Raw genomic sequence first — 15,193 nt, 5'->3', positions numbered from 1 at the left:
ATCAAAAACTGTCTAATGTAATGTTCACATCCAAATAAACTTCTCTATGTCATTTAGTGGATTAAGAAAATTACAAGCATCAGATATCTTGAACTTAGCCTTGAAAGTTAAAATGAGACGTCATGTCAATAGCAGGGGCCTCTGAGGAAGCTATTGCTTTTGAGACTGTTAAGTACTTAATAACCATTAGCCTTCACTTAGAAAGACAAGAGAGATTTAGCAAACACGTACATACCCTGGTACTAAGTATTTTTAATTGAATCTATACTTATTTTGTATGTTTTCATTTTTTAAAATGTGTTTATAAGTCTGTTTGGTTAGGACAAAAATTTCTAGGTAATATTGAAAGGTTTGGGTTTTCTTATTGTGTCCACCTCAAGACATGGAGGTTTATCATTGGAAATGGTATTTGTTAGATTGCTTGTGGTAGAAAATTATGATGTTCAGGTCAAGCTGTAATCTGTTTACCACAGAGGTTTGGTCTAATTCCCTAATCATGTAATGACTTGCCTGCTGATTCTCACCTTGCTGATCTCTAATGTATTAGCTTAAATACCAAAAGACTATATTGACCATTTGTAAGTCTGGGCAAAGGAAATCCCCGGGCAAAATACGCCTAAAAACCAAAATCAGTTAAATGGAGAAATAAAGTTTAAAACCCGTTTATTGCTCACAAACTGCAGTCCCTGGCCGTCTCTCTTCTCTGCTCAAGCAGCCACAACACCCCCCTTCCCTCTCACCTCTCAGGTACAGATAAGCCCTCTGTTGCCCAGGTAATCACCCATTGATATGGAGATGAACTTCTCCACCCCAGGAAAGATGCAAATGCACTAAAGCCATACTTCTTTCCACCTCAGACCCCTATTGATATGCAGATATACTAAAGCCAGGCAAGATGTTCTGGAAATGTTACAGCCTCAACACCCAAAGAGCAAATAACCCGATTAAAAAGTGGGCCGAGGATATGAAGAGACAATTCTCCAAAGAAGAAATTCAGATGGCCACCAGGCACAAGGAAAGATGCTCCACATCACTAATCATCAGGAGCATGCAAATCCAAACCACAATGAGATACCACCTGACCCTCGTACACTGTGGGTGGGAATGTAAGTTGGTGCAGCCACTAAGGAAAACATTATGGAAGTCCCTCAAAAACTTAAAAAAAGAAAATCCAAAATACCAATTCAAAGAGATATGCACCCCCACGTTCACTGCAGCGTTATTTACAATAGCCAAGATATGGAAGCCACCTAATTATCCATCAGTAGATAATTGGATAAAGAAGATAAATTTACACAAAGGACGATTACTCACCAATAGAAACGAATGGAACCTTGCCATTTGTGACAACATGGGTGGACCTAAAGGGTAATATGGTAAGTGAAATAAATCAGACACAGACAAATACCATATTTCACTTGTATGTGGAAACTAAAAAAACAATACAAACGTAAAACAAAACAGACTCATAGATAAGGAACAAACTGTTGGTTACCAGTGCAGGGAGCAGTGGGTAGTGGGTGAAACAGGTGACAGGGATTAAGAGGTAACTTCCAGTTACAAAATATACATGTCATGAGGATGTAAGGTTCAGCAGAGGGAATATACTAATATTCTAATAACTGTATGGTGACAGACGGTAACTAGACATTTGGAGGTCACTTTGCAATATATAAAAACATTGAAACATTATGATATACACCCTAAACTATGGGCACACCTTGTTTTATTGCACTTTGCAGATACTGTGGTTTTCACACATTGACGTTTTGGGGCAATCCTGAGTTGAGCAAGTCTATTGGTATTTTTCCAGCAGCATTTGCTCACTTGATGTTTGTGTCACATTTTGGTAATTCTCATCGTATTTCACTTTTAAATTATTATTGTATTTGTTATGGTGACCTTGGATCACAAGTGACTGAAAGGTCAGATGATGGCTAGCATTTTTCAGCAACAATGTATTTTTAAGTTATGTACACAGGCTTTTAGACATAATGCTATTGCACACTTAAGAGACTATAGTGTGAAGGTAACTTTTATATGCACTGGGAAACCAAAAAATCCATTTCACTTTCTTGCTTGAGATGCTTTATTGTGGTGTGGAACTGAACCGGCATTGTCTCTGAGATATGCGTGTCATTGGATACTGCATGCCAATTATACTGAAAAACAGAAAATAAACCTTACGAGGAGCTTTTCTGGGTTGTGTGGCTTAGGATCTCTCAGCAAGTTGCAGTCCAGATGTTGTCTTGGGCTCCAGTTATCTGAACGAACGCTTGTCTTGGGCTGAAGGATCCACTTCTAAAATGCCACAGTCACATGGCTTCCAAGTTGGTGCAGTTCTTCGTTCTCCGTAGTTGGTTTCACTGAGAGCCAAGTGATCCAAGAGAACAAGGTAGAGGCAACAGCATATTTTATAACCTAGTCTGGGAATTTACCTGCCATCACTCTGCCATATTATGCCGGTCATCCTGGCTAACCGTGATACAGTGTGGAAAAGGATTACACCAGGGCATGAATACCAGAAGGTGAGAATCATTTGGGACCATTTTGATAACTGGCTTCTACCCATGAGTCCACATATGACATGTATGAGAAGTCATTGCAGTGACAAGGAGCTGCAGAAAACTTAAGTTTGCATTCCTAGAGAAATCTGGATGTTACATGTGATATATCCCTGTGATGGAGTACCTTACAGCATCAAAGTCATTAACTAGATTTATATATTTTATTCAACTTGAAACAAAAACAGAACGAGGTTTCTAGTATAATGCAACTGATAAGTCTAAAAACATTGCATGTACATATATCCTTCACACTTTTTTTTTTTTTTAATTTTAAGGTTATTGATATACTCATAAAGGTTTCCAATGAAAACAATGTGGTTACTACATTCACTCATATCAAGTCCCCACCCATACCCCAATGCAGTCACTGTCCATTAGGGTAGTAAGATGCCACAGATTCACTATATGCCTTCTGTGCTACACTATTTTCCCCGTGACACCCCACACCATGTGTACTAAACATAATACCCCCTCGATCCCCCTCCTCTCTCTCTCCCCACCACCCCGCCCCCACCCCTTCCCCCTCTGGTAACCACTAGTTCCTTCTTGGAGTCTGATGGTCTTTTGTTCCTTCAGTTTTGCTTCGTTGTTATACTCCACAAATGAGGGAAATCATTTGGTACTGACACTATTTATTTTTTTTTTTGAGAGGGCATCTCTCATTTATTGATCAAATGGTTGTTAACAATAAAATTCTGTATAGGGGACTCAATGCACAATCATTGATTAACCCCAAGCCTAATTCTCAAAAGTCTCCAATCTTCTGAAGCATAACGAACAAGTTCTTACATGGTGAACAAGTTCTTACATAGTGAATAAGTTCTTACATGGTGAACAGTGTGCAAGGGCAGTCATATCACACAAACTTTCAGTTTTCATCACGCATCATGAACTATAAACAATCAAGTCAGATATGATTATTCGATTGATTTTTATACTTCATTTATATGTGAATCCCACATTTCTCCCTTCTTCTTTTTTTAATAAAATGCTGAAGTGGTAGGTAGATGCAAGATAAAGGTGGAAAACACAGTTCAGTGCTGTAAGAGGGCAAATGTAGATGATCAGGTCTGTGCCTATAGACTAAATATTAATCCAAGCTAGACAAGGGCAACAAAACATCCACGGATGCAGATTTCTCTCAAAACGGGGGGTGAGGTTCTAAGCCTCACCTCTGTTGATCCCCAATTTCTCACCTGATGGCCCCCCGGCGACTGTGCCTGTCTTAGGTTGTTCCTCCCTTGAGGAATCTTACCCGTCTCTGGCTAACCAGTCATCTTCCGGGGCCATACAGGGAAATGTAAAGTTGGTAAGTGAGAGAGAAGCAATATTCCTTGAAAAGGTTAGCTTTTTACTTCTTTACAGATTTATGCCCTGTGACTTCTATGCCCAGCATTTCACACTACATATTTTTAAAGATACATGTGGCTAAACAAATATATAAAAGGTTGACTGGGAAGACATTAAAGTTATCTATATATGGGGGAAGGAAATTGAAGGGCTCAAGGAAATTAGGGGAATTACCTCAATTGTATATAGTTGAAGTTTTAAAAAAAATGTCTTTTTTTTAAGACAGATGCACCCCTACGTTTATCGCACTATTTACAATAGCCAAGAATTGGAAGCAACCTAAATGTCCATCAGAAGATGAATGGATAAAGATGATGTGGTACATATACACAAAGGAATATTATTCAGCCATAAGAAGAAAACAAATCCTACCATTTGCAGTAACATGGATGGAGCTAGAGGGTATTATGCTTAGAGAAATAAGCCAGGCAGAGGAAGACAAGAACCAAACGATTTCACTCATATGTGGAGTATAAGAGCAAAGAAAAACTGAAGGAACAAAACAGCAATAGAATCACAAAACCCACGAACAGACTAACAGAAACCAAAGGGAAAGGGACTGGGGAGGATGGGTGGTGAAACAGAAAGGGGGCCTTATAATAAGCATGTGCAGTGGGGGGGGGGCTAGGGGAGGGATGTACAACAGAGAAGACAAGTAGTGATTTTACAGCATCTTACTATGCTGATGGACAGTGACTGTGAAGGGGTGTGTGGGGAAGACTTGGTGAAGGGGGGAGCCTAGTGAACATAATGTTCTTCATGTAACTGTAGATTAGTGATACCAAAAAAAAAAAGTCTTTTTTTAAAGGTAGAGTTATAAAATGGCTCAAGCAAGCCTAAGAGATCTTATTGAAGTGAAATTCCTAGTAGATAAGGCTCTACTAGTTTCCCTGTGTTGTATGACAGTCATATTTCTCTGGAAGGAAAATTTTGATTCTCTTAAATACCTCCCTTAACTTCCAGTTGAAATTGAATTATTTTAACAACACAAACTTCTTTCATTTCTTAAATGGAAATACTTAAGATAAAAATAACGTTGAAAGAAGCCCACAAAGAAAACTTACAATAAGGAGTAAATGATTGATATCAGATTTCCATGTTGAGGATGTGTTTAATGAGAGGCTAAATGAATAGGATTTTAAATATTTTGAAAAGGTATTGGGGGTGGAAGAAATGGAAAAAGGAGAACAGAGGGGGTGCATAAGGTACCAAAGGCAGATTAGATACCCTCATTTTAAAATTAGTGCTTTTAACAAATTTCATTTTGAGGTTGAAACCAGGAAAAGAGATCACTGTGCATTTATGATAACTTAATTCTTCTGAGTTCAAGATATCCCCATACCCACACATAACTTTCACTTGATTTGCACTATGGTTAACAACTAAATAAATATTACTTTATTCTCTACATATTATTTCCCATGGATGATATCCTGGGTTTAACAGTAGAGCACTCATTGGTCATCATTCATTGATTACCACTTGAATGGCAATCGAAATACAAACTTGAGGGTCGGCCCGGGATCTATAATCTACAGAGCAACCAGGACAGAAATGATGACGGTTACGGCGAAGGCCTCGTGCATCCGAATGAAAGTATGCTGTGGATACCTGTAGTTGGGTGGCAGCAGAGGCTTAGGAGGACTTTGGTTATTTGAGGAGAACCGTGCCAGGGGCTTGAGGATACACTCACCCTAGGGCACCTCGAGTGCAAGTCAGTCACAGAACAAATGATACCCACACGTACAGTGACAATTAGTACTGGACCAACTGCCATTTTCATACCATGCCCACTACTTCCTGCCCAGCTGCTCCTGCTGAGTATGTACCACCAGTGATGAAAACACCAGCCCAAAGTAGCCAATATGCACACCACGCTTTCCTTTTTTCAGGGATATTGTATTTGTTTAAAAGAAAATGATCATTCTTGAAAGACTGCTCTGTGTGTGTGTTTAACCACTTTATTTCTTGTTGACGAGACCCCCAGATACCAGACATGTTATTATAAAGCTGCTTACGCACTTTTAATAAAAACGTGTCTTCCATCCCTGAGGCGGAAACGCAGACGACTCCGTGTGCTGCACTCCGGCAGTTCTACAAAAGGCCGTGCATCTTCATGACTGTCCATTTCAGTAAGGGTACAAGAGAAAGTAATGTTTGAAATCACTATCCATGCTTTAGTTATCTACCTTTAGGAAAAGATGAGCTTTCATTCTCTTCCAAGTAAAGACAATGCAAATTAATTCATAAAAACACATGAAAGAATACACTTATAGTACAGAGTGGACTTTACATAGGAAAATTCCTATTTACACAAACGGTCATAAAGTCACTTTTAGTATGGTGGAAGGTTTCTAAACAAATACAATGGGATGTTATGAATATATAGGACAGGGGAACAAAAATTATACCTGGAAAGAGTCAGGTCAGAGTGGTCTTGCTTCCTTTTCTTTACAGAATTAAAGCTTTCCTGGTTTGGTAAGTTAGTGAAGGTGTTTTCTTCTATTTTTCTTTTTTTCATGTCTTTATTGAGACGAGTTTGCATTTTAGTAAGGCTTGTACGAGAGAAAATAATGTTTGAAATCAATATCCATGCTTTAGAGTTATCTACCTTTAGTAAAAGTTTAGCTTTCATTCTCTTTCAAAGACAATGCAAATTAATTCATAAAAAAAGATGAAAGGATACGTTTACTTATAGTACAGAGTTTACATTACATAGGAAAGTTCCTATTTACACAGTCAAAAAGTCACCTTTAATATGGTGGACGGTCTTTAAACAAATACAGTGGGGTGTTATGAACATATAGGACAGGGGAACAGAAAGAATACCTGCCAAGAGTCGGGTCAGAGTTGTCCTGTTTCAGTTTCTTTCCACGAGTACAGCGTTCTTGTTTTACTCCAGTACCGCAGGTGTTTTCCTCTATTTTCCTTTTTCTGTTTTTGCGGCCCCTTTTCAGTGAACTTGCCTTTAATTAAAAAAATAATATATGAGGTATAAGAAAATAACTTTCTATAGCCCTTCTATTATTTTAAATTATGAAAATCTGACAGAATAAACAAAAAGAATACTCTTTCTCACCCAAAAAGTTGATAGTTTTATTATTTTCAAGAGATCTATGAATTTGATCTCCGATAATACTAGGCTAAAATCTAATGATGCATGAAAACTCTAAAGAATTCTTAAAACTCGAAGATGTTGATCTCACGGCACCATGTTTGGTGCTACAGAACTTAGCAGTTTTCCTTTAGACTTTGAACGAATCAAAGATACTATTCTTTTGAATGAACTGAATGTCACTAATGGAAGGAATATTAAGACTATCCTTTAGAGCACAATATAATTAAGAACAAAGGTGAATATACATAGAAATATAGAGAATACTAATAAGAAAGTTGAGGAGGTTATTAAAAAGGTACCCGAAACATGAAATAAGGCTCATGAAGTGTCAAATAGGAACAAAAGTCTTTTATAAACGGTCATATCTTCCGGAAACTGTTATTTTTCTCAGAAAAGCATTTGCTGTTAAGAAGAGAGTTCCAGAAACTTGTGGTTCCCAGGTGTGAACAAAGCAGTGTTATTAAAGATGAGGAGAAGAAAAAAAAAAAGATGTTTTTGGGGAAAACAGTAAAGAAATAGCATAAAATAGATCATCTTTGGAATTTAAGTGTATGAATGCCAGCTATGCTCTGTCAGTAATTAGCTATGGAACTTTGTAAAAAAATATCTGTGAGGCTCTGTTTGCTTATCTGTAGAAGAAGATAAGTCACTCAGTTGGTAAGGTCATTCTAGCTCTGAAAGTATATGGAAAAAAACAAACGAATCCCAATGTGGCCCTTATGCAGTCTAACAATTTGTAGGCAGCACATCGATGTAACAATGAGTACCCAGCCTCCTCCCAACATCCCCCAATTTAGAAATTGGGAAATAAGCATCTATTTTGAGAATTAAAGTTACAATGAATATAACAGATCAAAGAAGAGAAATATGCAAGGTCACTGGTAATATATGGTTTGTGTTTTGATTCTTTAGAACAGCGTTTATCCTCTTCTAGAAAATTATTTACTCCTTACTCAGACTGTTAAGAAATCTTGAAATAAAAATCTTAGAATGTGGAGTTAGATATTCAGTCTAGCCCTAATTAAATGTTGCCTATATTCTTGAACTGAACTTGGCGGAAAACATTACTTTAGAGTATTTCGTAACAATTTCCTTGAGGATTTCATGATTCTTTTACCAACATTTTTTAAAAACTGCTTTTAAGCAATTACAATTATTTGGTACTCTATTGGGATGTTAAATGCATAATTAAGGAGTTATTTTAATGGATTAAAATAAGGCAAACTATAAATCTAACACCTTTCCCATATCATATCAAAGAATCACTACCTCTTGCACTGATGGAAATAATTAAAATGTTTTACTAAGTCTCTTCTCCATTTAGTTTATTAATCTTTACTCAATAAAATCCGATTGAGTTTTCATATTATACTGAGCTTTTAGAACCCCCAAATCATAAAAAAAAGAGAAGAGAATGCTGAATATATAATGAGGAAAATGTCCATTTAATTAAGATTAAGTAAGACTGAATAGTTGTCTTACATAAAAAGAACATTTCATGAACAATGGGCTAACGCTTCTAGTTCCTATTTGAACTAAGATGTTACTTGAGATCATTTTCTAACAATACTCACAGTAAGAAAATGTGAAATTTAAACCACAGAATCCAAAGACTTTTGTTACAAAATGGTAATAAAGTCTCTTTTTGTTTCTTTAATTATTGATACTTGTCAGACTACTTCATTAGATTGTGCACATACACTTTTAAAAACAAGCTTTTATTCAGTTACCTGATTACTTTATTAGACAGAGATATTTCCCTTGCACCCTTTCTACCTTGTTAGAATGCACAGAGGACCTTCAGTATGTCTTAAGCAGGACCTATCAGATTGTACATACCATCGCATATTTGTTTTTGTACATTTATGTATCAGAAGTTGTAAAGCGGTGGCTCACAGACCGTAAACAGCCCACAGCATGTGTTGTTACAATGTTTGGCTCATAATGCTTGTAAAAGTTCTGAATTTGTTGCCAACATTTAACATTTGTGAGGACATGCATAAAGATCCATAATCTTGAAATATTGGCAGATCCTAGAACACTGGACCTACATGTCTACATGACAACAATTGGCAGGAGTGATGACTGACACTTAAATGGGGGCATGACTTCCCTGTCTGCCATAGTCTCAACTCTTCTGTGTTATTTGTGTGGCTTTCATAGGCACTGGACTTTGAAACTTCTCGTGTGTGTGTGTCTCTGTGAGTGTGTATAAATACGTATACATACACACATAAGGCTTTTTCATTCTATGTATATATCTTGGCATTAATATGCACATACACACAGGATAAAAATACTTAACCACAATAATGTGTATAGAAATAGCCATTGGAGTACAAGGTATACAGCATAAAAATTTGTAAATAACCATGAATTAACTAGGAAGATATTTCTAAAATTTAACTTTAAAAATCCTTATAAATCAAAATAGAATGTTTATTTTTCATTGCTACAAGAAATATAACATCTAATTCACTACATTTAAAAAACTAAGAAGAGGGAAGAGGCTCAGAAAGCTGTATTTACATAGAAGGGCTGGAATGAGGTTATAGATCTTTACATCTCCTGGTCTATACCCTGAATGAGAGAGAGCCAGAATATTATTTAACCAAATTTATCGGAACAGAAATCTCCTATAGCCTACCAGATGATACCCCAGGACTTAAAACCCTAATTTGTTAGTAATTCATAAAGTATTAGAGAAACTTTCTATAGCTTCACTGTGACTAAACTAAAAGATAATTCATGTACAACCAATAAAGGTTATTATTAAACTATAGTTGACTATAGATGACAAAGATGATCACGTAATAAGAAAGCAACTTAGTAAATATGATGCCACGTGAGACCCTCTGCTATTCTGTAAAACAGTCTAAAATACCATACACATTAATATAAATGGGTCACAGAACTTTAAATTCATAAAAATATTTACACTCGTGAACTTATTTGATCTTTACAAACCCCGCCAGGCAGATGCTATCCCACTTTACAGATGATAACCCTGAAGCTAAGAAAGCACTCCAATGCTTATCGATCAAGAAGGTAAGAAAACCAGCACAGGAAACTGAAAAGGAGCAAAGGCAGAAAGAAAACCAAGTATGGTACTAGAAGCCAAGTGAACACAGGGTTGCAAGGAGGGTGTGCTCTGGAACTGATGGGTGGGTCAGGTGAGGCCTAAGCACTGATCCCCAGACTGACGAATGGCCACGATAGGAGCACTTTCAGAGAAGCTGTGAAGGTGAGAATCTGACTAGAAAGAGTCCCAGAGCGACTTGGAGAAGAGAAGTCCGAGAGAATCAGAACAAAGCTGTCCAGCAGGAGTTATTCTGTAAAGGAAAGGAGAGAAATGCGGGAAGTGGATGCAGGAGAAGTGAAGCTAAGGAGAAGAACCCAGGGGAGGACGAGATGCTGATGCAGGTGAAGAGAACAAGGGGGCGGGATCTGAGGCACAAGATGGGAACTGGCTTAGGGAGGGGCACTGAGCATGGCACCGAGAGAGGGGTTTTTGTATGAACGCAGTCTGATAATAAGCATATACATTTTAAGTCTCTTGCCAGTCACATTTAAATTAGAAGTGTGAAGGCTCATACCTATTGGTTAAAGCAATATGATAATATAGCAAAAAATGAGTTGGCCGAGTTATAAAGTAAGGAGTAAGAGGTGTAAGGGGCAGCATGAACTGAGGGCCAGACTCTTTACTAGATGTCCCCTCCGTCAGGCACTCTTCTCCCTGTTTACTCGCCTGACCTCATCACTACTGGCAACTACCTTTCCATAAACTCAGTCCCAAACACCCACCTGCCCATTGCCTCTTTTCCTTTCCAGACCATTCCCTTTAGCACTTGAAACTACTGTGCTAAGGGAAGGCAGATACAAAAGGCAAACTATTTTATGATTCCGTTTATATATAATGACCAGCAGAGGGAAATCCGTGGAGATAGAAGGTAGAGTAGTGGTTGCCAAAGGCTGAGGGAGAAGGGGAGAGTGACAACTAATGGGTACAAGGAAACTTTTTTATGGTCATGAAAATGTTCTGGAGTTAAATAGTGGTGATCATATGTAACTGAATATATTAAAAACCACTGAATTGCACACCTAAAAAGTGAATTTTATGTGAATTCTATCTCAAAAAAATCCTCACAAAACTCTGTAACTCTATTTTGATCTGGCCATTAAAAGGTTCAGTTTCTGATCCCTCTTATGTGTGACAAGGGCCGTCATATGTACTGCCATAGACCTAAGATTACAGCTATACCACATGGATACTGCCAGTGTCCTGTATATCTGTATATCCTGGTATAGCTGTAATCTCAGGTCTATGGCAGTACGTATGACAGCCCTTGTCACAGCCATCACAAAGGAGGAGCAGTTCTTCATTATCGCCCTTTCAACAGACCTGGCAGTACTATAAAACATGAAAAATCATTTAAAATCAATACTATTATGAAGAACAGTTATTGGGATATTAAACACACCACAATTCCTAATTCATATTAGTAATCAACATTCGGCTTGCTAACAAATATACAGTAGCCATACACATCTATGTATCTCTCGTTACACAGATAGGGACCACATGACGGGGTGAGCAGTTTAGTTGGGGTAAATGCACATTTCAGGTACACTGCAAAGAACAAAGCTAGAGGCTGAATGCCTGTACACACTTTCAAAGCATGCACACATTAACATAGGAAATAATTAACGTGACATTAGAGCCCATAAAGCAATGAATGGCTTTAAATACAGGGTGTGTAATTTTTTAATACATTTCATTTTTTCCTTATCTTAGCATCCTCATGATCTCCTGAGAAAGAAATGAGTTAGAGTAATTTTCAAGATCAAAATTAGGAAACTTGTATTAGTATCAGAACTATGTGTAATAAAATGATATTCCTATATTTTGACTAAAATTGTCAACCCATTTGTGATTGATTAAAAAATCAAACATGTCCAACCCAGGAAACTTGGGAAAATCAACAAAAATCAAACAGATGACACAAATGCAGAAAATGGACCCTACAAAATGATTTCTAAGGGAAAAAAACATATATAAAAATTAAACAAAATAATTTAAGAAGTCATAGATTTTCCAGAAATAAAAATAAATTTTCTCTCTTGACAAATTTCTAATACCATTAAGAACTTTAAAATCTGTAAAGGCAATGCTTTTTCCCATGCATACATATCCTGTATAACAAGTTTCACAAAGGGAAAGGAGGGAAGTTGGACAGTCAAAACTTTCAAGATGCCTTTAAAAAAATGGTAAATACTAACATTATATATTTTCACACTTCGTTTATACTCCGTCACAGTAGAGAATATCCTGCAACCAGTATTTTCAAATAATGAAAAGACTTAAACTATAAGTTATTTATACGAATTGAAAGTTACGTATTCATAGATTCTTATAAGCAAAATAGCTTAACTATTCAAACTTAACTTCAATACACTAAGTCTTAATCCACAAAGTCTAAACAGTCTTATATAACACAGTATGTACACTAATGATAGCTTAAGAATCTTATCAAAATGGCAAATAGAAAACTATTCAATTTAGTAAATACCTACCAACTATATGAGATACATGTGTCATACTGAAATTGGCATGTGTACTAAGAGCAAAAGCTGCAGTTTAATGTTCCAACAGTTTTATTTTATGACACTTCCTAATACCATACCACTAAATATGGTATTATTTCTCCAAAACTGAGTTACATCATTACACGTTCTATTGTAAAAATACTCACTGCAAAACATTTGGAAGGTTATATTTCAACCCCTCTAACAACAGATTTAATTCATGAATATTAAGTTAATTGTTTTCTAAATATACTAAAAATACCATGAAGTCTGTTTTACTTCGCACATTTTTCATTTAAAAATAAAATTATTTTCTGACACTTATTAGGAAAGGGTGACAGATAGCAAGCTCATATCACTTTTGAAAAATCACAGTAAACAGCTCACAATATGTTAGAGCAAATGTATTAATATTGGTTTTAATTCCTTTGCTGCTACAGTAAAAAATAGTAGACGTTGCCTACTGTTTAATATTAGCAACAATATGAAGAACACCCTGGACAGAAAATTATCTAGAGGCAAATTATGCCAGCTCCTTCCTGGTAAGGCTGGTGTCTGGCAAATGGGTACTTCTAAAGGCATTGAGCACTTAAACATTCTGCTAGGACTTACGAGGATTATTACGGGCACTGTTACATCTAACTAAAGGTTACAGTGCACTCATTCATCCTGACCATGAAACTCTGCCTTCTTTTTAAGGTAGTTTCACAGCAAATACTGGATTATTGAACATTAAAAAGAGAATTATGAGAGATGGTGTTAATGAGAAATGCGTATTAATAATCTGGAAAAGGTTATGAATTTCCAAAAACAGAAAAAATTCTGTAAATTGTAGGAAGTAAGTCTACTACAAATAAGCAGCTTTTGGTACCAGTTTTGTTTTTTTGTGTAAAGGTTATAACAAAACTGACCACATTGTGATGATTCTCTTGGTGGATGAGTAAAATAACCATTTAAATTTAATTGTGTTGTAGCAATTCAATATTTTTGGATCATTATAGCCTAGACTCCACCAAACACATTTGTCTAAAGTGGCTTTAAAACTGATTTTAATAGTTTTTACAAGAAAATATTTTTATCTGGTAAGAAATGCTACCAGATAAACTGGACACTGTCTTAAAACTCATGGTAAATTCTAGTCTACATGGGGAAAGACCAAAATCTGAGGACATTGTGAAAACTGCAGATTCACTATTCTGTGGACATTTTAGGAAGAACTGAAAAAATACAGAAGAAACCGAATTTATTTATATAGAATGAATAAGGCCTTCAGTAATATAAGCACAGAGATGAGAATGAAGGAAAGAGTGCTAAATTATTTAAGGCTCACTTCTTTTCTTTCGGGAATGACTATTGTTGAGTAATCTTACTTCCAGTCATTCATGCAGACAAATGTCAAATGTTTGAATGTTAAAGCTAATCTATAATTTAAAAGCAAATGGTAAAGCAATTCACAAAAGTCTACGTATAATAAATATTTCTCTATGTGATAAGAGACAAAAGGGACACAGACATGATTTAACACATATTTGGTGTCTGGTACAAAACAGGGGTCACTACATGATAGTGACTAACTGGGCTCAAACACAGAAGATGAAAAAAATTTTTGAAATATTAGAGAAAAGACTTAGAAGATCTACTTTTCATGTGAACTGCATCTGATGTCAAATACATGATATTGGTTAAAGTAAGAGCTCTCTGCTTATTTTCTTTATTATCTAAGAATTTCTTAGCATTAAAAAAATTAAAATTGATAAAAACATAAGGAACATTTTAGGGATGCAATGAATGTATACGACAGGTAATGCTAGCAACTGCCATGTTTACAGAAGCAAAAGAATATTTGGATTAACAACTTCAGAATATTTACATTAAAAACTATTATGATTAGATTAACAACATAATTAACTATTATGCTGACTGAACACAGAAGACAACTTCAGTAAATTATAAACAATATCTAAAGGAGGGAGAATCGCGATTAAAGATAAACACATTTGATAGAGTACTTCAAAAAGCTCACAACAAGGAGGAAAGTATCAAACCGTACAGCATTTAGGAACTAAGAAAACTCAGGTACAGCATACATTATTCTGACAGTAAGAAATGTAGAATTAAGAAAAATCTGGAGGTTGGGAAAAAAACAGGCCAGTGTAAATTAGTTGTAGTATTTCTTAAATAAAAACACTTACAGCTTTCATAATGGATTTTTCCCATGCTATGGATTTCTGTAACTGCTGAATGCACAGAGCCACCTGGGCAGCACTGCGAGCTTCTGATAATGCCCATCGCCACACCCTGAGACCGGGAACAATATCCTCTTCAATTCTGCATTGAAATACAGAAAAATTAAGTAGGTCATGTCCACACTTACGGTTACCGAATCTGAAACAATCAACACACTGAAAGCCAAGTGATGATGAAACATGTAACAGCCGATAAGTATAAGGTTTAAGCAACTAAATTTGATGTAGTGCACAGACTGTGGCTACGTGCCTCAAAGCTTAGTCACAATCAGGTAAATGTAAGATCACTTCGCAGGATTATCAACACACGTAACAAAAGAAAAAAC

The 15,193-nt window shown here is 36.2% G+C and overlaps 1 protein-coding gene across 1 annotated transcript in view; it reads right to left on the bottom strand.

Moving 5' to 3' along the window:
- Positions 1-3,126: 3,126 nt before the first annotated feature.
- The window catches only part of LOC130681264 (bromodomain adjacent to zinc finger domain protein 2B-like), a 108,053-nt gene continuing 95,986 nt past the window's right edge, over positions 3,127-15,193 (bottom strand). Inside the window, exons 22-24 of the mRNA XM_057493901.1 lie at positions 14,814-14,949; positions 6,747-6,883; positions 3,127-6,472 (exon numbers count right to left, since the gene is read on the bottom strand). Coding sequence (XP_057349884.1) covers positions 6,253-6,472; positions 6,747-6,883; positions 14,814-14,949 — 493 coding nt within the window. The 3' untranslated portion in view covers positions 3,127-6,252. The remainder of the gene's footprint in view (positions 6,473-6,746; positions 6,884-14,813; positions 14,950-15,193) is intronic.

The sequence above is a fragment of the Manis pentadactyla genome, chromosome 16 (genome assembly GCF_030020395.1).
Source record: "Manis pentadactyla isolate mManPen7 chromosome 16, mManPen7.hap1, whole genome shotgun sequence".
NCBI classification, from domain to species: Eukaryota; Metazoa; Chordata; class Mammalia; order Pholidota; family Manidae; genus Manis; species Manis pentadactyla.
The sequence above is the reverse complement of the archived record's forward strand: the minus strand, read 5'-3'. Positions and strand labels throughout refer to the sequence as shown.